This window comes from Podarcis vaucheri (assembly GCF_965113315.1).
Source record: "Podarcis vaucheri genome assembly, chromosome: 18".
In the NCBI taxonomy this organism is placed as follows: Eukaryota; Metazoa; Chordata; class Lepidosauria; order Squamata; family Lacertidae; genus Podarcis; species Podarcis vaucheri.
The window spans coordinates 4,511,332-4,536,883 of record NC_138756.1 but is presented as its reverse complement, the minus strand read 5'-3'; the positions used below and the strand labels follow the sequence as shown (position 1 = coordinate 4,536,883).

General features: G+C 45.4%; 1 protein-coding gene and 1 long non-coding RNA gene across 2 annotated transcripts; one reads left to right on the top strand and one right to left on the bottom strand.

Moving 5' to 3' along the window:
- Positions 1 to 3,925: 3,925 nt before the first annotated feature.
- On the bottom strand, positions 3,926 to 9,817 carry LOC309522779 (vomeronasal type-2 receptor 26-like; the record flags this gene model as incomplete). The annotated part of the gene is made up of 5 exons (XM_082206336.1): positions 9,388 to 9,817; positions 8,286 to 9,095; positions 7,344 to 7,571; positions 5,097 to 5,223; positions 3,926 to 4,824 (listed from the first exon to the last, which is right to left on the bottom strand). The coding sequence occupies exons 1-5, from the start codon at positions 9,652 to 9,654 to the stop codon at positions 3,926 to 3,928; spliced, it is 2,331 nt and encodes a 776-aa protein (XP_082062462.1). The 5' UTR covers positions 9,655 to 9,817.
- Positions 5,237 to 10,503, top strand: LOC309523088. The gene is made up of 4 exons (XR_014215235.1): positions 5,237 to 6,453; positions 7,226 to 8,402; positions 9,816 to 9,933; positions 10,415 to 10,503. It is a non-coding gene; the product is annotated as an uncharacterized lncRNA (long non-coding RNA).
- The last annotated feature ends 15,049 nt before the right edge of the window (positions 10,504 to 25,552 follow it).

Here is a 25,552-nt window from a genome sequence, read left to right as displayed (position 1 = left end):
GCAGTTCAGGCAGGAGACATTCCCAACCTTACCTGGCAATGCTGTCAGGATTTGAACCTGGGACCGTCTGTTTGCAAGGCAGATGCTCTTCCTGAGCTCTGTCCCTTCCCCAAACATCCTTTGCTCCCTCACCTTTCCCTCATTTTTTTTTTTAAAAAGAACCCCACACTTTACATCCTCGATCACCAAAGGATGGAAGCAGTGAATACCTAGGATTTCTAAAAGCACCACAGTTCTTACCCTAATTTAAGTAATTGGCAAGCCTTGTTAACTTTGTTCATTCCCATTTCAAGCACAAAATTGTTTTTATATGTGTTGGAAGCTGCCCAGAGTGGTTGGGGCAACGTAGCTAGATAGGTGGGGTATGAAGAAGAAGAAGAATTGCAATAAAAATATATTCATATAAACTAGTAGCAGACACAATAGAATGAGGTTGTTGTTTTTTTAAAAAAAGGCAACCAAAACACAGATCTGTAAAACACGTTTTACAAATAGCAAGAAATACAGGGAAAATTGACAGCAATGAAAGCAGGAAATCGACAACCCCCAAAATGGTCCCTGCCTTGTCACTGGCCCTCAAAACTTAAATTTCTGTCCTTGTGAACTCACATTGCTCGGTCCCTGCTCCTGCCAACCTAACAGTTCGAAAGCACATCAAAGTCCAAGTAGATAAATAGGTACCGCTCCGGTGGGAAGGTAAATGGCGTTTCTGTGCGCTGCTCTGGTTCGCCAGAAGCGGCTTAGTCCTGCTGGCCACATGACCCGGAAGCTGTACGCCGGCTCCCTCGGCCAGTAAAGCGAGATGAGCACCGCAACCCCAGAGTCGGCCACAACTGGACCTAATAGTCCGGGGTCTCTTTTCCTTTACCTTTTGCTGTCAGTATTTTCCTTGCAAGGAATGGAGAAGAGAGAGTTTTGCCACATGCATCGACTTAACCACATTTCTAGCCCATCGTTCATCCAAAGGTAACATGGTGGAAATGCACAACATTGAGATCAATAATATTAGGCTTAGCTAGACCCAGAGTTGGGCAGTGGGCAGGTTTAGTGGGGCCTACACCATAGTCACACCATGTCCTCTGTAGGGGGATGGCAAGGACACAGAATCTTGAAATCCCTCTCCCCACCTCTGTTTATGGGGTCTTGGCGATGCTTTCAGAGCTGTGGGAATCAAGCCTTGCAAGGAACAGTTGTGGGCCTTGGAGATGAGACCAAACACTGACATGAGAGGCACCTTCAAATATCTGAAAGGCCTTTGTCACATGGAAGATGGTGCAAGCTGCTGCTGTTCTGGGGTGGGGTGGGGTTTAAACCCAACCCAAAGGTTTCAAATCACAAGAACGGAGATGGCAACAAAATCTTAGGAGGAACCCTGTTGGAGGTAAGAGAGCTATTGGATAGTGGAAGGGACTGCAGGATATTTACAATGCAGTCGAACCCAACAAGACAATCTCACCTTGCTCGTTGCCCTCATTCCAGCAGTGTAGAACACCACCTATGCCTGAGGCTCCATCTTAAAATAGATTAAAGCAGGGGCCAGCAAACTTTTTCAGCAGGGGTCCTTGTGGGGGACTGGACTATATTGGGGGGGGGGATGAATGAATTCCTATGCCCCACAAATAACCCAGAGATGCATTTTAAATAAAAGGACACATTCTACTAAGTAAAACCAGCTGATTCCCAGACCGTCTGCGGGCCGGATTTAGAAGGTGATTGGGCCAGATCCGGCCCCCGGGCGTTAGTTTGCCTGCCCATGGATTAAAGCATGTCTTTGTAACGGAGTTACCATTTTAAGCCTGCCTGAAGAAAGCTGCTGTTATCTGTTCCTCTTCAACAAGTATTGCGAGTTATTTTTTTTACCTTTTGCAAGACTATTTTTTACCTTTTACAAGGCTATTTTGTGTGCAATTGTTATATTAGGAGGGAGGGGGAAAGCGGTGGGGGATACCAGGAGACCCCAGTCTTTCCTTATAGCATCCTGGATTACTTAAACTAAAAGTCTAAAACTAGCCTATTTAAGCTTCTCTACTGAACTGACAAACATGAGGAAGGAAGGCTATATCTAATAAAGCATCTATACACATCCCTAAAGGTGGTGGACTCTCCTGTTATGTATTCAGTAGTCTGTGTTTGCCTGAGCTGGAGTCTGGACTAAGGATTCTGAGCTCCTGTGTTCTGATTTGATACGTGTTGTCCAATCACAGAACACTTCAGGATTTGGGCCTCTGCCATTGGCCCTTGTACTCTCAGCCGTGATTCGCAGCTTGGAAGTTTAAACAGCCAATCACGTTGGGAGTGGGAGTGGCCCAGGCTTTCATAAATGTATAGCAGCAGTTGCTTTGCCCCTGTTTCCCAGTTATGTTGTTCAATGAGGCGTTCACAAAGTAAAGGAAGGATTGAACTCTGATGAATAAGAATACACACAGAGACTTGAACCAGCAAGACTCTGGGAAGGGTGCATATAATATTCTGTCTGTCTGTCTGCCTCCAGCCCCTGGCCCAGGTCGTTTTATTCACAAAAGAACTTTTTACAGAGTGTTCGTAAGAACCAATCAGATTTCTTCTGAGCATTTCAACAAACCCAGGTGGGGACAAGTTAAACTAATTAAGCACACATATTTCTGGGGTAAACAAATAACAGAACTACAAAGGAGGACATTTGGCAACCCTGGGAGGTGATAAACAATCAATACATATGATAAGAAGGATGGCCAGGAGGACAGCGATCATTATCACCTTCATGTGAGGTCGGTTTCCTGGCCCTAAGATTAACATCCTAGGATTAACATATCAGAAAGGCTACATCAAAGAAACTGCCCACTATCTTTGATGACCCAAGACGCCTGCCTGTCTAAGCAACAGGGCTGTGTACGCGACTTGTGAAGACAGAGGCATGGGCAGTAGAGGAAATGGCCAGAGATGCAGAGGGTTGTGGGATTTGATCAGAAATTATTGTCAATGTATCAAACCCAGTCAACACTGTTCAGGGAAGTTTTTAATGCATGACATATTAGTATATATTTGGTCTTTGTGGAAGCCGCCCAGAGTGGCTGGGGAAACCCACCCAGATGGGCAGGGTACAAATAATAAATTATTATTATTATTATTATTATTATTATTATTATTATTATTATTATTATCTTTTAATATTAGAATTGATATGGTTAATAGGTAGTGATGACAAAGCAATCAAAATCAAAAACCTAACTCCTATCTCCCTCCAGTTTATCTTATTGTGAGATAAATATAACTTCCTAAAACAGAAAATTATTAAAAAATAATATTTTTAAATATAATAATAATATTTTACAAACTAGGGGCAGTAGACCAGGGCTCATAGTAGTCCTTGGCAAAGCAAAACCATCAGGACTACATCATACCTAGGCTAAGAATGAGCATAATCTCTTTCAGAGGTGAAGAATGAGCAACTGTCAGGAGTGTATGCAGGAGCCGGGCCCTGTGACCAGTAGGGCTTTGCAGGATTGGGGTCTTCCTGAGATTGTTCTGGAGAGGCAAGGCGTGGCTACACAGCTGAGGCCGACTGGTAACTCACTGCACCTGGTGGCAAGACCTGGGAAGGGATATAAGGTCAGCATTTCCCTTCGGCTCTTTGCCACAGCAACACGTTCCCTGCCTTGCTGCGTTGGGCTTCTTGCTCCCTACACTTCGGCTTCTTGACTCCCTGCTTCTTGATCCTTGGACCCTTGATTTTGTGACTCCTTGCTTCTCAACCCTAGGACCCCTGGCTTCTGGACTCTCGTTCCTGCTCCCACCCCGCTGTCTTGCCCCAGGTCCCAACGTCCTCAACCGGGACTTTGATCACCCGTAGACCGGACCATGACAGCAACGTGGAAAAGTAGGTGTGTTTTCTTCATGCAGTTCTAGACGTCATACATATGGAATATTTTAAGAATCAGATGTCCCTTTAATTCCTTGTTGTCAGGTGCTCCTTTGTGTTTAGATCAGGCCTCAGCACAATCATGTAGCACTTGGGAAGGAAGATGCAGCCCAGAAGCCCAGCACTGGAGGCCAACATAGAGAAGATCTGCACGGCCACCATGTACGTGCCCTTGGTGCTCAGGTAGGTGGGCACAAAAGACACCCAAACACTGCAGAAGACCAGCATGCTGAAGGTGATCAGCTTGGCTTCGTTGAAGGAGCCGGGCAGCTTCCTAGCTAGGAAAGCCACCGTGAAGCAGGTGGCAGCCAAGAAGCCCAGGTAGCTGAGGGCAACGTAGAACATGGCCACAGACCCTTCGTTGCATTGCAGGACGATCTCTTCCACCTGGGAGCGCATGTCGGACTCTGGGAATGGGGGAGAAGAGCCTAGCCAGATGGTGCAGATGAGAACTTGCCCCCCAGAACAGGAGATGACAATGGAGTTGGCCAGACTCTTGCCCAGCCATCTCCTCACCCTGTTCCCGGGCTTTGTGGCCAGGAAGGCCAGCACCACCGTGATGGTCTTTGCCAAGACAGAAGAAACAGCAACTGAGAAGATGATGCTGAAGGCCGTTTGTCGGAGAAGGCAGGTCTCTTTCCTTGGGCGCCCGATGAAGAAGAAGGAGGACAAAAAGGAAAGCAGGAGGGAGACGAGGAGGATGTAGGAGAGGTCCCGGTTGTTGGCTTTGACTATGGGAGTTTCCTTGTATTTAATGAAGATTCCCAACACAATGCCTGCTATTAAGGTCAAGAAGAGGGCAATGGAAGCTAAAACCATTCCCAAATATTCTTCATAAGACAGGAAGATGATAATCTTGGGGACACATTGATCTCTTTCCTTGTTTGAATGGTGATCTTCTGAGCATTTGGTGCAATGTTCTGCATCTGGGGAAGAGAATAAGAGTGGCTGCAGCATCACTTACATCCCTAATGATCTGTGCTCTATTACGTTTTGAAGAAATCCTAGAGATTTCTTCCTTATGATCATTCCTTTCAACTCTCTTCCGGGATGTAATGAAGGTGATTAATCCTAAAGAAATTGAGGAAGGAGCCACATTCCACAATGTCTGCAGAATTCTCACAAAAAGTGTTTGAGACTGGATTACTGCCCTGTGTTTACTCTCTCCAGAAATGCCTTCCCTCTTGGAGTCACCCACCTTCCTGGGCGGAGAAGGTCCCTTCCGCACACCGAGCGCAAGCGTAGCAGCAAATGGGCTTTCCTTCTAGAACCACCTTGGCATATCCCGGTCGACATCTCTCTGTACACCTGGAACGAGGTACGGCCTAACCAGAAAGGCAAGAAGGTGCAAGAAAGAGGAACAGTTAGGAGTATTTGTGGGTATGTAATTCACTCATAGGGACGCGGGTGGCGCTGTAGGTTAAACCACAGAGCCTAGGGCTTGCCGATCAGAAGGTCGGTGGTTCGAATCTCCGCGACGGGGTGAGCTCCCGTTGCTTGGTCCCTGCGCCTGCCAACCTAGCAGTTCAAAAGCACATCAAAGTGCAAGTAGATAAGTAGGTATCTCTCCAGCGGGAAGGTAAACGGCATTTCAGTGCGCTGCTCTGGTTCACCAGAAGCGACTTAGTCATGCTGGGCACATGGCCCAGAAGCTGTACGCCGTCTCCCTCGGCCAGTAAAGTGAGATGAGCACCGCAACCCCAGAGTCGGCCACGACTGGGCCTAATGGTCAGGGGTCCCGTTACCTTTACCTTAATTCACACATAGAGTGAATTCAAACGGATCTCTGGAATGAAGCCTTTGACCCCTCATCAGGGTCCTTTCAACCCCCCACTGACCATTGGGGTGACCAGAATATCTTGTTCTTCATAATTAGTTCAGGACAACTGAGGTTTGCGCCACAGAACTCTGTTTCCTCTTCTCTGTTTACCTGCTTCCCTGCTTAATAAATCTTCAAAGAAAATCGCAATGGAGTCTGAAATGTGATTTCCCCAAAGTTCAGGATTCGAATAATCTCTCAATCACTAATTAAGACAAATTTAATATGACTTTTCCAAATATTGGTTTCCTCATTCTGCAAGGTTTCCTCTTATCGCTGATTTATTTCCCTAATTATTTCTAGTTCACGTGCCATTCCTTAACATTAACCTTATATTACAATAGGGTTCGTTTGTTTTTAACTTCTCATCCTTCACCAACAGCTGTGCACTTCTCAATTCCTGCACATACAATAGTTTAACATTTGCAACATCTACAAGTGAACTGAGTACACAAATTAAAAAATCAACAATAAATCAGCAATTATCTTTTCTAAAATAAATTCCTTTCCATCCTTCTGCATGTATGAAAGCCCAATAGTTCACTTTTACTAGGGGCCTTCCCTTTTCTTCTTATCTACGTAGTATTTCTGTTGAAGATTCTGTCTAGAATTCTTAAATTCTCAGTCTGGCTCGGAAATAGATGGTGTCTTCTCTGAGGACCTCTGGGCTCTCTCCTTTCTTTGAGCACCCCAAATCCCCCTCCTATCTCAGCTGCTGTGGAAAGAAGAAGTGGTGGTTGCAGCAGCTGTTATTGACGGTGTCAGGGGTTCAGGAGCAGAGGCGCGGGAAAGGGAGGAAACAGAGAGCGAAGGGGAGGAGTCAGAAGGGAAGATGAGTGATGACGACGACCCGAGATCCCCGAGTCTTTCCAGTGAATCGGAAGATTCACAGAAGGGAGCGCCAGTGGCCAGAGCAAGGGGGAGACCGAGGGGGACACCCCAGGGAGAAGGAACCAGAGGGGGTTCAGAGAGCAGCAGTTGGAGATCGGGGCCAGCGTCCCCAGCAGAGCGTAGTGGGGAGGAAGGGGGCCAGGTATCGGGACCCGGAGGCTCTCCGCAGGAGGGAGGGCATGAGTCAGGAGTGGTCACGCCCTCATCAGGGAGCGAGGAAACGGTTAAGCGGAAGGTGGAAGGTTGGGCGCGCGCGCCAAGTTCAAATACACAGGAAGGCGGCACAGTAAGCAGCCCGGAAAGGGAGCCAGGTCCCAAAGCCCGCCGCAAGGAGGCAGAAGGGTCCGGGGGGTCGTCAGCGTCAGAAGAGTCTAGGAAGGAGGGAACCCCGGGGGGCAGAGGGACCCAGAGGAGGAAGGAAAGACGCAAGAGGTGGAGCAAGGCAAGGGTATTAAGTTGGTGTACAGGGGGCGGAGAATCAGACGGAACTTCGTCGGTCTAGCTATTAAGACGTAGAGCTGCACGCTGCAGTTCGGAAATGGAATCTGTAAATCAATAAAGACTTTTATAAAGTGAACGCTGGCTAGCGTGGTCCTATGTGAGCTGGGATCTGGAAGCAGCTCTGACAGACGGTCAAGACACCATTGGGCAAACTGATATGGTCATTTTTCAGCGTTGTTTAAGGAAAAACATGATAAGGATCTCCTCGCCTTCTCCCTCTGTGATTCCCCCTACCTTGTTGAATTTCTTGTTCCACTCAATGGCTTCTGGGTTAATGGTGAACTTTATGCCAGCAGACGTCTCTCTCCTTATATTCCCAATTTTCACAAGGCCAGGAGACTTATTGGGAGACATCACCCAGTTCACAATATCGAAGTCCGCTGGTCGCTCCCAGTTCTCATCCAAGCACAGTCTGCCCCTGGAAGTATTCAGACACCGGATTTCTCTTAAGAAAGGGTGAAACTGGAATGACAGGGGAAAGCACCAGCACTGAGAAACCTTGAAGCCAAGATGGATATCTCAGTCCTACTCACTTCGACCTCTTCTGATTTGGGGCCTGCGTGTATCTCATGTAGACTGGAATTCCTATTCAGCCATTTCTATTACTACAGACCATGCAAGTGTCCCAGTTTTCCAGGGACATCCCTGAATTAGAGACAGTTTTTCATTTGATCCTGGAATTTCCCACTTTTCCTTAGAATGTTGCTATTTTCATTGGAGAAATGTTGGTGGATGTGGAGTTATCCAACCCACAGGGCGTCCAATCCTATATCAGGAATTTTTAGTTTTTTTATATTTTAGTATTAATTTCTTTATGTTGGGAGCTGCCCAGAGTGCTGAGGCAACTGAAGAAGATGTGTGGGGTATAATCAGTGCTATTTTTCTAGAAAAGAAGGTGCCAGAACTCACCAAGAACACCTCCCTCTGAGAATGGCAATGGCACCCACCTGAGAGGGGCCAAAACTGAGTTCCAGTGAGTTCCCCCCTGAAAAAGCTCTGGGTATAAACTGTAAGATTATCATTATGGAGTGGGCAGTCTCTATTTTCATCAGAGAAATGTTGGGTGTTATGCTACTATTACTAATACTAATAGTAACTATGATATTTTACAGGTCTATCCCCAGTCAATATCAGCATCTGTGTGGACTGTAGTTTGCAAAAAGGGGAAGGAAATACCTGCCACGGCTGTAGCCTTTGGGGTCCCCATTGCTCTCTTTCCTCCACCATCTGCCTCCTCTGGGATCTCGAGGAAAGCGAAGCATGCAAGGCCTGAGCCACAGCTTGAATAGTGATGTAAGTGCTATAGCTGTCTCGAAACAGGACTCTCTCATTGTCCTCTTGGAGCAATGGCTGCAGTTTCTCCTCCTCTCTGCATCTTATCCTGCCTTTCACGGACAACTGATGCTTTGAATATGAACACTGAAATGCTTGATTGAAATAATCCTCAAGATTGGTCTGCAATTTATATTTGTCACGTTTGCTGCTCCTTATTCCAGTCTGAATTACAAAGGACAGAGAACCATGGAGGTGCTGGAATATATTTGGAGGGAGGGAAAAGCCAATTGTGATTTCTAGCAAAGCTGTTGTGATCCAGACTTTCGCCCCTATTTCCTTCTCATAGGTATTGTTGATTACCATGAGTATTATGATACCCACTTCATTGGATATATAGGAAACAAATACCCCAATTTGTCTCCATAGGAAAAATGGTTCCCCAGGCCTGATAAATTGATCCATATCACTTTCTGGTACTCTTTTTGATAAAGCAATGCAGATCCCTTTGCTGAGCATCAGAGGTTTCACAGCGCTCACAAATCTTTCTCCACCTTCATTGTCTGGAGTGAAGAGGCCAATCCACGTCCATCCAAAATGCAGGAGCAATTCAACAATCCCCTGATACTGACTTTCCTCTTTGGGACTCATCCGGTAGACAAAAGGGAACAGGGTTTTACCTTCGAGAATCTGGGCAGTGAAGCCATAACTGATCTAGGAAGGAAAGCAAAAGATCAGCAATTTATTTTACTTTCAGAATAACAGACATTTAATTATCTGAAATGACTGATATCTAAATCTCTGCTGGCTGAGGCTGATGGGAGTTTTAGTTGGAAACATCTGGAAGTGTCAAGTTGGTGAAGGCTCAGTTTTGAAAAAGGGATGTAGGATCCATAGCTCAGGATTTTCCCATTTTTAAAAATATCCCTGCTTGACCTATCCAAAGAAAAAGTAGTATTTTACGCAGTTGAAATTCTCTGTCCCTCCATGCTCTCCCACTACTTACCTGTGGGATTTTGTAGATGCCTGACAAGGCTGAAATCACTCTTGAGATGAAAGTGTTGCTTCTTTCAAGAACAGCCAGCAGGGGATTCTGTTCTCCACAGTGATAATTGGGAATATTGCATCCACTGCCTGCAAGCAGCTCTAGCATGGCGTCCGAAGTTATTATTGCATCGAAATAGTTCTCATAGATGTTGTAGCCCAGGGTGATGTTGGGTAAGAGGCTGAGATCCTGGTTGATCTCTTGGATGGTGAACAGGAAATGCAACATGTACGAGGTGAACCTAGTTGACACTCTGCAATAAATGAATTATTTAAAAAGAGTGAAACATATTCATATTAATGGGAGGGAGGAAACATTATATGATCCACAAAGATTAGTATTTATTTATCTTATTGCTTTAATATCAAACCTTTTCCTGTCCAACATAGAACAAATATTTGGAAATTTCTGCTCCATGACTGGAGCTTTGATGCAAACAGCACACAGAGCTGTTCAGCAGTGGAACAGACTCCCTCGGAAGGTGACCATGTGTCATTGATGCTTCAGGTGTGATTCCTCTGGGTTCCTTCCATCTCTGCAATCTATGATTCTATTCTACTGTGTTCTATGAGTAAGAAATGAAGGCGCCCCTCAAAATGTGTGATATACTGGGAAGCTGTTCCACAGGTTGCTTTTGCTGCAGTGGTCTTTGGCGCCTTCCAAGGGGCTAGTCTATAGGTAGATAAGAGACCATTTGACTGAACAAGGAGAAGCACCAAATACCTCAGTCCCCTTTTAGTTACAAATGAGGCCTGGTGGCTTTCAGGTTTGAGTGTGTGGTAAAATCTATAATTTTGCCCATGTTTGGATCAGTGACTCCACCAATGAGGACACACTTGAGGTCTGTATTAAAAAAGCCCAAAGATGTCGTTGTCGTTAGTGGTAGCGTCGACTTGAGCTCCGCACCAGTTGATGCTGTTTTTATTATTTTTATCAGTTTTTTATTAGCTTTTATCAGCCTCAGTATTTTATCTTTGTCATTTGGCAGCTATTATATTTACAAAGCTTGAGTCAAGGGCTTGAGTTAAAAGTCTTAGAGACACTACTTATCAGCAGGAGTGGAGTTTAGACGCCCTATCGTGGGAAGACGCCGAGCTTCCTGATTTACAGCAGAAATTAGTAGCTGCTCTATCTCTGGGGAAATGCCTAGGAAAAAGAAACGACCGGCCTCATCTCCACAAGTGAGCCCACAGCAGAAGAGCAAGCAGAGTAAAATGGACAATTTTGTAAGAGCACAGAACTCAGAACCTACTACATCAAATAGAACTCATTCCCAGGTAGGTGGGGATGCTTTAATGGGTGGAGATCACCCAGGGGAGAATGCTAATGAGGCATCAGGCATAAGCCTGTATTCTATTAATGTTTGATCAGGGCTTGTATATTAAAGAGAGCTTAAAGATTTTCAAAAGTTTCATGCCAGGCAGAAGACCAGCAGCTTACAGAACCTTGGCAAATGTTTTCCTCCTAGACAAGGGGCCCCTTGATTTATAGCAGAAAACAATTCTCAAAGTCGTAAAAGCTGAAATTACAGGCTGAGAACGGACACTGACCCTACATGTTACAGAAGATAAAAAAGGCAGAGATAAACATAATTAATAGTTGGTAAATAGTAAAATAATACTAATGTGCCTCCCAGTAAAATGAGCCAGATCTTCTTTCTAAGGTTAAAAGGCCAAGACCAAATGGAGAAGCATCTAGCTGGCAGAAAAAAAAACATTTTTTGGGAAGTCTTTTTAAAGCTGTTTCTTTCTTAAACTAAGAGAGTTAAAGGGCAATAAATGTTGGGAAGAGCTAATGGGAAAAGCAGCTGGCTGAAGGGGGGGTTGTAAACTGGAGAGGCTTCTTTTGAAGCTGGTTTTTACTGAGTTCCTTTTTACTTTACAAAGGCCTTATTCCTTTTAAAAGGCTACCTATGTTATGTATTAAATATGCTGGCTTAAATGTAATTATGCAAAGGATTTAAGAAATGCTAGATTCTTATTTCATATAGTTGTAAGAGTTGTATTTATCCTGAAATTAAGTCAGCCACCAGCCTAGCCCCCCTGCCAGACAGGAGACGCCATCCAAGCAGTCCTGATATATTAGTTGTCAGACATTTGTTTAGAAACCTTCAAATGAAGGAGATCTTTCAATGTTGATGTGAAACTCAAGATCCTTGACATATGTTTAAGATAAAAATTTAAGATTAACCATTTGTTTTAGAAGGCAATAGGGCAAGGAGGGCAAGAGGTGAGCTGGTAATTAAGATTCCTTGTTGAGACACATGTAAGATATATTACTACTTATTTGTCATTTATAGATGTAACAATATATAGCTCTTTGTGTTCCATATAAGGACAGGAGGATATGGGTGTATCTTTTAGGATTGGTTATAGCAATCAGCCAATAGGAAATTCAACCAGGCTGATTGGACAGAGGCAGCCAAAGGAGGAGCAAGGGGCCTGGGCTGAGGGAATATAAGTGCTGGCCATAATGGCAGGAGCCAGGCCAGAGCTTGGTAACCATATACCACTGTGCCTCTCATTTATTTGTCTGACAAATAAATTATTATTTTAATTTCTCTATTGCTGCGTTGAATATTTCATTCCAGCTAAGCGTTAACCACAAGCAGGGTGCTACACTGAGATGAGCGCTCATGAACTATCCCATGAACTACCATCTGAGGGGGCACCGCTCTATGCGGAAATACTTGTGGACCACTCCCTGCTGACTGCAAGAACAGTGGAGGAAATTAACATCAAATTAGAAAAGGTAACGTCTCTCCTGACGGAGTTGGTGCTCCTGGCAGCCAAAATTAGCTCACTCAGTACTAAAGACCATCGCGTACAGGGGTGTAACCGGTCTGGACTTGATAACCAAGAGACTACAAATACTAAAACCAACAAAAGCGAAAGTAGGGACCTGATCCTACAAAGTACTCAAGTAGCTCTCGATATATATCCTTTTAATGGTATGCTGCCTTACTGGAAATCAATCGACAGTGTGAAGAGAAACTTTAAGCTTTTACTAAATATCCATTGCAACACTCTGATCGCGATAAACTTGCTTTGCACGGACCCTCAGCACACTAGACTCATGCTGACATTTTCTGACTCAGCTACCCCTAAAATGCTACTGAAATATAGGGCCCTTTTACAGGACTATAATATTGATTTGAGGCGTGTTTTTAAAGACACAGAACGAAAACAACTACTGCCAAACTTGTCGTATAGCCGGACCGACCCCAAGCAATCAACGCCCTCTCTGCCGAAGGGCTTTCGCCATAGGGCCATGATTCATTCGGAAGGGCTGTCAAAGATGAATATGTGCGGTGAACCCAGCTGTAACACTCCCTTGGAGAGGAAAACGTCAGAGCAAAAAGGCCAAACACACAAAGAACGACAGCCCAATCTAGATAATTCAAAGATAGGACACTCCATTACGCCTTTGGCAGATCCGGAATTTCACCACTCTTTACCCCAGCTGGAATCTGATCAGCCAATGCCAAGCGACGCCCCTCCCAAGGGAAATGGGACACATAGAAAGCCAGAGACAGATTTAATTGTCTTTGACGAAGACCTCCCAATGGTCCCAGCAATTCAGATAAGACCGTCGATGCGTGGAAATCGGGAAAATGCTGCAACTCAACCCCGAGAACAACAACACCATGCATATCCTAAGAACGGTTGCATCATTACCGAACCAGTGAGAGAGCTGATAACAATTTCCCCACCACAATGAAGCCAAGCCAGTTATGGAACGAGCAGCCTTAACATTATCTCATGGAACATAGCGGGTTGGGCTAACAAACTAGGGGACGAGCCATTTCGTGAATATATAACGGGTTTTGACATAAGAATGCTGCAGGAAACTTGGGCAACTGACAACATAGTTCTCGACGGTTACGACGCCTATGAAATCAAGGCCTCTAAACCGCTCGGAAGGGGACGACCGAGGGGGGGGCCTAGTACCTCTGGTTTCCACTCAATTGGCATCACAGGTTACTGAGTGCTCAGTTTTCGAGCAGCTGGCACTGGGGATCACTTTGCATCTGGAATCCAAGAGTATCATTCTTGTTTCAGCTTATATCCCACCATATACAGTGCAAAAACAGATAGAGAGCACGTGGCGTAAATTCCATAGTTTCCTTTATTCCCTACAAATTAGGTACCCTGGATCGCCTTTTTACCTAATGGGAGATATGAATGCCAGAATAGGCTCAAATGATGTTAGCCTGGAAATAAAATTCCAAATATTAAGAGATCTAAAGGAAAATAGCGCCCTCTTTCTAAACCCACCCCCTCGTAGACATTTGAAAGATTGCCAAATCAACTATGCTGGATTCTGCCTGGCTTTTTTACAAATAAGTCTTGACCTCATCATTGCTAATGGGGCATTCCCCGGGCACAGAGAAGGCGAGTATACATTCATAAATACAAATGGATCTAGCATAGTAGACTGCTGTCTCACTAACAGAGAGGCCTTCAAATCAATTTAAAAATTCACCATAGATAATAGGACTGAAAGCGACCACCTACCTCTAATCATCTCCACTACTGGCGAAAACTCAATTCAGCGCTCTCACATAGAACATGAGGATATAGATAAAGCAAATGATCCAGCATTGTGTAGAAAAAAATGGACACCTGAGATAGCAATTGCAGTTGAGAATAGATTGAATTCACAAACTGCAATTAAGTTAAGATCAATTATAATAAGCAATTTATCAATAGACTCCTCCCTGATGGCTTACGAAAAATCTCATTGAGTCCTTGCAGGATGTGGTCTCTGTCAACATAAACTCAGCCGGCAAGCCATGCACTGCTAAAGGGCGCAGTTGGTTTGACCAAGAGTGCCTCACAAAGAAGGAAGCCTTACGGAACGCTTATTTGGCCTATAGAAACACTGGATTAAACTACTTACTTTACTTCCATCTTATTTCAAAATCAAAAAAGAGTATAAAGCCCTTTTGGCCTCAAAAAAAAAAAAAAAGGCAGTCCGAACAAAATTCCTGGTCCCTGCTATTGAATGCCTCACTAAACAATGAAATTAACTCTTTTGGCAACTAGTCTCCGACTCAATGAAAAATAGTTCCTCAGCCCCCAGCTGTGTCATTCCAGCTCAGATTTGGGAGAACCATTTCAGAAATATATTTATGGAAAATCCAAACCTCCCTTCCAGCTTACAGGAGGATGACAGGGCAGAACTGTCACTGCTCCCTAATTGGAGGCCGGTTACTGTGGAGGAAGTCCATACATTAATTGGGAATCTGAAGAGTGGAAAGGCTCCGGGGAAAGACTTTATCCCAGCAGAGTTGATCACATCAAACCAGCACTGGTGGGCTCCGCTTCTGGCAGCACTCTTTACGGTAGTAAATAACTCGGGGAAGGTACCATATAGCTGGAAACATGCTATAGTAGTTCCAATCTTTAAGAGAGGCCACCCAAATGTACCTTCCAATTATAGGCCTATTAGCCTGCTCTCAATAATTGGGAAACTGTATGCCCATTTCCTCAGTAGCAAACTGACAACTTTTCTAAATGAACATAATATACTATCTGAAGCCCAGGCAGCTTTTCGTGAGAACCATTCAGCAACAGACCACTGTCTAATGCTGTCCTTCCTAGCTGAGAAGTATACCAGACATCTACAGGGTAAACTCTTTGTGGCCTTCATGGACCTGAAATCAGCGTTTGACTCCATCCCCAGATCCCAGCTATGGTCCAAATTAAGTCTGATTTTGCAGGACAAACGACTTCTCTTTCTCATAAAAGCCCTGTATAATGGAACCAAACTGCAGGTCCGATGCGGTCAACAGGGACAGCTATCGAACAGTGTCGAGATGACTAGGGGGGTGAGACAGGGTTGTATTTTGGCCCCCACATTGTTTTGTCTATTCTTAAATGACCTAGAAGAGAACCCAAATATTTCAAATTCGGCAAAAACTTGCAGCCCCCAAAAACCCCCGCAATTGCCTGCGGCTTGTGGGTTCCTTAATGACACAAATGGCTTCCTTCCTTTCGGATCCCAACGCCCTCTGCTGGTGAGAAATGTGAAAACCCAAATATTTCACTGTCTCTTGGCAAATTTGAGCCTTTTTCCAAGACACCTTGTATCCTGCTTCCCAAAGGAGATAAAGCAAATCCTCTGTGGCCTTTTTACAAGTCTCATAGGTATCACATCCAACCAGCAAGTCATCTAAATATTGCAGAAGAATTGCAATATTTTGGCTGAATGCAAATATTGGCTGACTTTGGGAGGCAACCCGGCAACAGAAAAATGCATCTTTTAAGTCCAACACAGTAAACACAGTTGCCTCTGATGGAATTAATCCTAGGAGATTGTAAGGATTGGGCAAACATGGATGCACAGTCTGAATTAAATTATTAATCCTTTTCAGATCTTGGACTGGGCGAAACTGGTCAGAATTTGGCTTGCGCACTGGAAAAAGTGGAGAATTCCATCTGGACTGGCACTTTACCAAAAGCCCATATTGCAAAAACTTGTCTATATGCATCTGCATTCCCTCTGCTGCTTGTCTTGGGATAGGGTATTGTCTGGTTGCTACTGGCTTTGCCCCTGGCTTTAGGTTTATTATGAATGGGGCTATATTCTTTGCCATGCCTGGTGGGTTGTCCTCTGCCCATACTCCAGGTGGGGCTCTCAGATTTTTAGGAATCTGTGAAATGTCCTTTTGGGAGTCTGTTTTTGATAAAGCCCCATCATTTTCCATGCCTGTTCCCTAGGCACCTCTACTGTGACAATCCCTGATGCAGCCTGGGGTAATTTCATTTCCGCCCCTCTTGGTGTGAAGGTGATTTGTGCTTGAACCTTTGACAGAAAGTCACGTCCCAGCAAGGGGATTGGGCATTCAGGCACATACAGAAATTGATGTGTAAGGGTTTTCCCCCCAATCTGGCATTCTTGAGGTTGCAAAAACGGTGTAAGGACCCTGTTGCCTGTAGCCCCCACAATAGTCACTGCTTGGTTGCTTTTTGCTTTTAACGGCTTCGTGAGCACCGAAAATTGCGCTCCAGTGTCAATCATGAAATTTACTAAGCGGCTCCCCAGTTTAACCGAGACCATGGTCTCTTGGGAGCCTAAAGAAAGAGTTGAGCCCGGTCTGTCCTATGCATCCTCATTCTCATATTCCTCCAATTGCGCTAATCCAACAAAATCTCTGCTACTTCCTCTGTTCCTCACATATCTTCCAGCTTGCATCCTTCCTCTCTGCGATCCCCATCCACGTCCACGCTCCCTCTGTTCCCTGAATTCACCTTCTCCCTCTGTTTCCCTTGCTTCAGGGCACTCCTGTTTCCAATGACCTTCCTTTCTGCAAATTGCACACTGATTCCTTCCCAATGGCAATCCCCTTCCTCTTCCTCTTCCTCGTGCCCTACTGGAACCTCTCCCTTGGGCACCTGTGTCAAATGCTGAGCCTTGGCTGATGGCTGCAGCCAAAAACACTGCCTTTTGCTTCATTTCCCGAACTCTGTCCTTCTTAACCTCATTTTCTCTGTTCAAATAAACCTTTTGAGCGATTGCTAGGAGCTGATCCATTTGCAATGTTTCAAAAGCGTCTAACTTTTGCAATTTCCTCTTAATGTCCATAGCACTTTGAGCCACAAATGCCGCATTCACCATTTGCTTACTTTCTGGGGCTTCTGGATCAAAGGGGGTGTAAATTCTATATGCCTCCATTAAGCGTTCCAAATAATGAGAAGGGGATTCATCCCCAAGTTGAACAACCTCAGACACTTTAGAAATGTTTGTGGGCTTCCTGGCAGCACCCTTAATAGCCTTTATTACTTCCTGCCGATAATTGTCCAAGGTGTCCTTATCCCTTTCTGGGTCCCACCCTGGATCTGTAAGTGGATACCTGGCACGGACCCAAGCCTCTGGGTTGTTTTCAGAGTTTGGCACCTGAGCCTTGAGATTGTTGTCTGCAGTTGTATCTATCATTCTCCTTTCCTCAGAGGTGAAAAGAGTCATCAGAAGATGCCTGCAATCTTGCCATGTAGGCAGATGAGTTACCATAATGGAAGCAACCAAATCCAGCATGGCCTGAGGTTTTTCTGAAAAGGGTACCGTATGCGTTTTCCAATTCAATAAATCTGTGGTTGTAAAGGGGACATATTGGAGTGTGACTGCCCTGGAAGGCCAAGGACCCGTTGGTCTCCCATTTGCATCCACTGGCCGTGGCTCTTGGGGCCCCAAAACAGCCTCCGTTAGAAAGCTTAGGCGAGGCTGGGCTTTGAGATGTACTAGGCAAATCACTTTTTCTCATTTTCAGGACCAACTTCTGTCCAGAATCTGTAATTGCATCCATCAATTTCCATAATTTTGAACTGTCATGGCTTTCTGGGGTTCTCAGTGAATTAATTTGTTCCCCCCATGCTCCAGACATTTGAGATGCGCTGGCACCTCCTTCTGCTCCCTCCGTCTGTGTTTGCAAGGCTGACATGTCCTGGTTGTATTTTTCCTCGGGAGGGGAGGGTAACGTGCTTTGATCTAGAGCTGCTGTTTGTTTTGGCTGGGAAGGCAAATCTGGAAGGCTAGGCACATCCAGCGATGCTTGAGAAGGTGGGGCAGCCCGTGAAGCACCATTTGTGGCTTGCGGGGATTTATTCATTGCTGGCTGAGATTGGCTGGGCATAGGGATCTGTTGGGTTTGTCCTGCCATTGCATTTTGGCCTGGCAACACTTGCCCTGAAGGCGGCTGTATTGCTTGATTTCTGCTGCTATAATTGTATGGCGGGGGAGGGATTCCATCCTCCTCTGAAGGACCAACATAAATTTTCCTGTCAGCTGCAGAAATAGTTAAGGGTTTTCTGGCTTCCTGCCTTACAGCGAAAATCTCACAGCTGTTGTCATTTCCTCTTTTCATCCTAAACCAGTCCGGATTTTTCAAACAAATAGCAGTCCATTTTGAAATATAATAGTACTGCTCCTTGAGCAAATCCGGGTTTTGCATTATCGAGTCCATAACTGCTTGACATAACTCAATCCTAAAGGTGCCATTTCGTGGCCAAGATTTGACCTGTTGGGGCCATATCTGTTGGCAATATTTCTTTAAAACTTCCTTACTCGGTCTGACCTCTCCTGGTTCTTCTGGAAAAACTCTTTTAAAATTTTCTATCATGCAGTCTAGGGGTGTACAGGCTTGGACTGGTTTTGAACATTTCCCCCCCATAGTTTTTTTTCCAAAAACTTTCCCTCTTCACCAGGCAAAACACTTTCAGCTAGGCAGCTTCAAAAATAGGACAAGGAAAAACCACAGCACACTTCCCCTTCACTTTCCTTGCCTGTCTGCGCTCATTCACAATTTCTTTCAAACACTCTTCCCTTTTTTTTCTCAGATCTTACACATTCAACCACAGTCCCGGGACTTTCACACAGACAAACACAGCCCTTTCATCCCCCTTTTTCCTGCGGCGAACAACTTGGCAGAGAATCACACACATTCATACAGTGTTTTTCCCCTTTTTAACCCCCCCCACAGCTGTTTCCCCCCAACTTTTTCCTGCAGAACCTCTTCCCTTCCTTGGTTGACCCAGCTTCTCCTCCCTCACCCTTTTGGTGATCCTTTCCCTTTAACGGGAGGTTACTGGTGGGTCACCTGGTGTTGATCAAACACCCATTTTTTTATCTCAACTCACCGTGAGTTCCTTTCGTGGCGCGCCTTTCCCGTTGGCTCCCCTTCAAATTCTCCTTTTTCGGTCCTTGCCTCCGTCTTGTCGGGAGTCCACGCCGAAGGCGATTGCCTCCCTCCTTCGGAAATGATGTCCGATTGGCGCCTGGAGCGAAGCCAAAAACCCTCGGAACGTCCTCCCACCAAGAACCGGAGGCCGGCTCTTTTTGGGTAAAAAAAACCCTACTGGCCTGTATGATCCGAGCACGGCACCAAATGAAGCACGTGAAAGTTAGTGGTTTGGGCCAGGTGCACCAAATAAGGATCAAGCAGACTCAGCAATGGAGAATAAGAAGGTGAAGTTTATTGCCAGGCAATAAGGACCCAGTTGGAATATCTTCCAAAGAACTGGGACCCCGATTGACAGAAATACAGGGGTCTTTATACCTGAGCAAATCACAGCAAATCATGGATCATAAGACAATCATGAGGGATTCATAACTTGGTCAGCAAAAATCAGCCAATCAGCAAGCAGTTGTCACGCTCCTAGCTCCTGGTTTAGCACTGGTCAAGCGCTGGGTTCCAGTTCCGCTTTCCAATGCTCCCAGTGACGCTCAGTCTAACCTTTCCCCTAGTTATGACAGGACAGGGAGTTTGGACATTTTGTGGTTTTGCTCTTCCTGTTCTGTGGATTAATTTAGCCTGTATCTGAGGGGGAATTTGTACCAGAATCTCTGATTCATGTCTTCCCCTTTGTCCGGGGTGCACAGATGTTTTTAGGGGAAAGGTTGGTTCCTAACTTTGCTGTTTCAAGCAGTTTGCAATTAGCTAAGGCACAGCTTCCTTTTTGATTCAAAATGGATTATAAATACTGTAAGCCTTGATTCATGTAAGCACATTTGTATATATTGAATATATTGATTATTGATAACTGGTTATATGGATAATATAGGGGTAGCCCTTCCCTCCTTGCCTCAAATGGACCCAGATGGACACATTCCAAAAATAGGAATGAGAAGGACCCCTTGTTGTTATATGCTGATGACATGGCCATCATCTCACGTTCCAGACCGGGTTTGAATTATCTGTTGAGGAAATTTTCTAATTACTGTTCTGGAAATGGTTTATCCATTAATTATGAAAAATCGAAAATTTTAGTCTTCGAAAGAAGATTCTCCCGGTCTAAATGGGTGCTGGATGGCCATAACCTTGAACAGATAAAATACTTCAGTTATATAGGGCTCACATTCCAGCATACAGAATCTTGGAAGCACCATTGGTAAACCTCCCTTCAAAAGGTGGAGATTACTAAGCTAGCCATACTCAGATTCTTCTTCACAAAGGGCGGCAAATATGTTCCAGCAGCCTTAAGGGTTTTCAACGCAAAGCCCGTTTCCCAACTCCTGTATGCAGCAAATGTCTGGCATAATGGGGACCTGCCAAAGCTTTCAGGCAAAATTTCTACGATCTCTGCTGCAGGTACCTAACTGCGTCCCCAACTCTGTACTTCTGTTAGAAGCTGGTGAATGCCCAATTTCAACTAAAGCGTGGTGGGCTGCCCTAAAACATTGGCTCAGGATTTCAGTGTTTAATCTAGGGAAGGGTTTGTACCAACACCTGACCAATGAGGAATTTGTCAGCAAATGGCAGAAAACCATGGCTAAAAAAGCCACCTCTATTGGTCTGTCTCCTCCCCCCCCCACTGTATTACCTGGGTTATGAAGGCACCCAAAAGATTTTAAAGCAAAGATTATGGGATAATGCACACAGTGACTTGCGATCTCGATCACACACAGTCTGTTGTCCGCTGGGAGTAGGAGTACAATATGGGTATGTCTTTAAGTTAACATCTTACATCAAAAACCTCACAGCACCAAACTACCGAAGGCTTTTTACCAAAGCCAGACTAAATGTCTTTCCCTCTGCAGTGTTGGATGGCAGGTTGAGAGGAGTTCCCTACCAGGACAGACTTTGCTCTTGTGCTCAAGACATTGATTCCATAAAACATATTTTGTTGCATTGTGCAAAATATGAGCAGGCCAGGGCTGAACTGATACTACCCTTGCTGGTATCTTTCCCGGGAAAATCAGAGGATCACTATGTCAGGTTCCTACTGGAAGACCGGACAAATGCTAGAACGTTAGCAATGGCAAAGTTTTTATCGGAGGTTGCAAGAATGAATGAGCCCTATATTCTAAACAAAATGCTTGTTTAACCTGGAGGTAGGCTGTATGAATTGTGTATTGATTTGTAATGATTTGTTGGGTCTCTGGACCGTAATAAAGATTGATTGATTGATATTTTATATAATCATTTTATTTGAAGCATATCATTCCTGTTCTTCGCCCATAAAAATCCACCCATTTTCAGGAGTTTCTTAAAACACTTCTAATTTTTTTTAAAAAAAGTGACAGAAAGGAAAAAAGTGCTGAGATTGGAGGAGGAAACCTTTAATGTAGCCCATAGTGGGCTGTAGGTCTCCTGTGGTATTGTGTCAAGAGAACTGTGCTAAGGTTGTTCACAAATGATCCAAATAGAATAAACATAAAATAATTTTGGCAGCTTGGAAATTGCTAGAGTTTCATGCCTCCCTCTGGGATAGGAAACAGGTACCTATGGATTCCACGTGAAGAAATATCAAACATCTCACTACTTAGAAATGAGGCCAGTTGTGTATGTGAAAAAAGGAATAATTCCTTTTCATATTTTAGAGACCTGACTCCACGAACAAGGAAGTCTCCTGATTCATATTATTTTATTCATCATTCCAATTAAAGTACATCTTTCCTGCTCTTCAGCCACCAAAAGTCACCTAGAGGATCTTAAATTCCATTTGTAAAACTGTAACATTCCTTAACGACAGTTTCTGAATTGTCCAAATGGAATAATATTGAATGAAACCTTTGAGCCTTGGAAATTGCCTGAGTTTCATGGCATCCTGCAGGTGGGAAAATGCAGTGCATCCTTTTGAACCCTGACCAGATTCACTAACATTCTTGCATTCTTCTAAAAGCAACACAGAATCAAAGGTAGGAAAGTGTTTTCCTAAGGAAGACCCAGAGAACATGGAAATAGGAGAGGGTTGGGTGGAATCTTTTACTAGGACCCCCCCCCAGCTCCCATCACCCCCAACCAGCAAGCCCAATGGTTAAGGGCGGGGTAGTACTGCAACATCAGCCCTTGGCTCCCCAGCCCTGAGAAAGGGGCTATTTCCTTGATAAATAGGAACCACTAAATAGGACTGGAGAATCATGAAACTGTGAAGTACATACTTTTCAATCCTGGTGAAGGGTGTCTGAGAAAAGACATATGGAGATTGCCAATAAAAGCGTTTTGGAGAGATGATCCCGCTGATGAGAAAGTGTCCAGGCCGGTAGAAATTGAAAGCATCTGATTGAATCATGACCAGATTCAAGGGGCATTTCGCCTTGTGGTTCCCGCAGACTCCAAAGGGCATCATGAGCAGCAGAAGCAGCAACAGAAGGAGCAGGGATCTCATTCTGGCTCTGCCTCCTCCTTCTCCTCTTACCTGCCAAGGAGACAAAGCAGAAGAACCCAAAGACTCTTGCAAGGCCAGACTGCCTGGGCTTTCCCAATCTGGGTGGTTTTCATCTATATCTTCAGAGCTAGGAAGCACAAGGCAGGCACACCCCTCTTTCGCCAGCTCTGCATCTTCACTCAGTCTGTCTCCAACACAGGAAATAATCTCTGCACCAACTTTTTCTTTCCCAGACACAGCGCAATTAATATTGCCATGCTGTTGTTGTTTCCAAGGCTTGTGCTACCCCCAGAAACATCTCCTGAGCTTTCAGAAGATGAGATGACTATAATTTTGATTATTCCAAGTGGAATAAGTTTCAGCACAATAACTTTCTGGAGTCTAGAATGGCTCAAGCGGCAGGTGCAGAACTGGAGAAAAACATGTTGGACAGAAGTCAAGGGGTGTGCTTGGAAGTTGGAAGTTTGGTCTGAACTTTGCTCACAAGCACCAAAGAAGGAGCTGGATCCGACCATGGACTCTCCTTCCTTGGAGGTTTTTAAGCAGATGGTTGGATGGCCATCTGATTCAGAGACAGGACCCCAGCGGTGATGGTGGGGAGAGAGGAGAAAGAGAGCAGCCCAAAATGAGACAGGAACCCACATTGAGTCGCTAGCCAGGGAAGCCCTACAGCCCTGGCACCATGGGGGGCTGGTCCATCAGGACAAGTGGGGCAGCAAGCATAGCCTGCCCTTAGCAGCCTGTCTGCCCCCTTGCTCACAACAGGTCCAGAAGGTGGCCTGACCGGCCGGCCAGCTTCCTCCTCCTCCTCCTCCTCCCCAGCCTCAGGGTTCTCCAGCTCAGCAGGGCTTCCCTCCTGCTCTGTCTACTATGCACCTCATTGAGCGAGGCCCAAAGGGTATCCAGGGAAGACAGGGAGGAAAGGCTACTAAACAGGGACAGACTTGGAACCTGCAAGCTACAGTCGGAGTTGCTCTCGTGGGCTTCGTAGTTGAAGCTGAGGGGGCGGTCCAAGCCGGCGTCTCTCTGGGGAGCAAGGGTTTTCTTCCAGTTTGGGGTCCTCCAGTGCACAACGTCAGAGTCCCCGATATCGAACTGGCTCATACCGCAAAGGATTGTTGGGTTAATTTGTACACTGCTTAGTCATGTGCCCCGGCCCCCAATCTCCAACCTCCGCACCCCCCTTCCTCTGCCACTGCAACAGAATAAAAGGACTGAATGGAGAAGCAAGATCTGTTGGGTCGTAGATCCTCTGCTCAGATGGTGCTTGTGCAAGTCAAACCATGCCTCCTGAAGACACCACGGTCTCCAAGGAAACTGAATCTGCTTCAGCACCTGGAACCCTGGGAGATTGGGGCGTGCACATCCGCATCTCTGCATTTATTTGTGGATTTGACTTTCCAAAGACAAAAGGGTAAATGAAGCGGGAACCCTTCTTTACCAATTGGTAAAAGGTAAAGGTAAAGGTACCCCTGCCCGAACGGGCCAGTCTTGACAGACTCTGGGGTTTGTGCGCCCATCTCACATCTATAGGCCGGGGGCCAGCGCTGTCCGGAGACACTTCCGGGTCACGTGGCCAGCGTGACAAAGCTGCATCTGGCGAGCCAGCGCAGCACACGGAACGCCGTTTACCTTCCCGCTGGTAAGCGGTACCTATTTATCTACTTGCACCCGGGGGTGCTTTCGAACTGCTAGGTTGGCAGGCGCTGGGACCGAGCAGCGGGAGCGCACCCCGCTGCGGGGATTCGAACCGCCGACCTTTCGATTGGCAAGCCCTAGGAGCTGAGGCTTTAACCCACAGCGCCACCCGCGTCCCCTTACCAATTGGTACTACGTCTAAACTTAGTGATTCTAAACGGGAACTGCCCGTCTGACGTACCGGGTGAGTTTACACACATAAGCTCCTCTGCAAACAGTGTCCTGGATTATATGTTAGTATCTCATGACATATTCCCCAAATTTTCCCATTTCAAAATATTCAACTGAGCGACCACCTACCGTTGGTCGCCACAATGACTATAGACTGGACCCCAGATGGAAGCAGACACCCAGCACATCTGATGACGAACTCAGTATTGCAAATCAAAAGTGTAAAATGGTCCGAACTACATGCCCAAAAATACTCAGCATATTTCCAACAAGGACTAAAACAAGCATATTCAGGCTTAATCGAGGATTATTATGATTATGACCAAACTCTAAGACTATTCTCGAATCTGCTTCAGCACCTGGAACCCTGGGAGATTGGGGCGTGCACATCCGCATCTCTGCATTTATTTGTGGATTTGACTTTATAAGTAACAACTTATATTATTCGTTCTCCGTCCTCCTGAATGTGGAGTGGTGGCTTGTGTTTCCATTTAAATTTAATTCCTTATTCCGAAATGTATGGAGAGGTTGGATCCTGCTTGGTGGTTCCCCCTTTGGACATTTGGCTGGACACAGTGAGAACAGGATTCTGGACTAGTGAGAACAGGGAGAACAGGATTCTGGACATGCCCATTGGCATGCGTGTCCGTTTTTTTACTTTTTGAAATATGGGAACCCTAGTTAAGGGCCCACCGCCTCCAATTTAGGTGTCTCTTCCAGGCCATTCCTGGAGGGACCCCTCTTCCTCTTCCATTTCCTGAAGCTCTGGGACAAAAACAAAACAAAAATTGCAATGTAAAGAAGTCTGAAGGACAGATCAGGCCAAGATGTCCCCAGAGGCTCTCTATTTCCTAAATAACTCATAGGAAAGATCTGCCTAGTCCAGCCTCATGTTTCTCACATTATATAACCTCTTCCCTCCTCATCCCTCTTTCCTTTTGTGTTGCATCTTTCAGTTTGACAGGCTGAGGGCAGGGGAAGTGTCTTGCATTTTACTGAGCTGCAAGCTGCTCTGGGAGCCTTTTTACTGAAGGGGGGGGTAGAAGTGATTGTGAGAAGAATGGACAGCAAAGCATGCTGGGAAGGAGGAGGTGAGGGAAATGAAATGAAACCTAATAAAGGATAATTTATCAATAAAGCTAATAAGC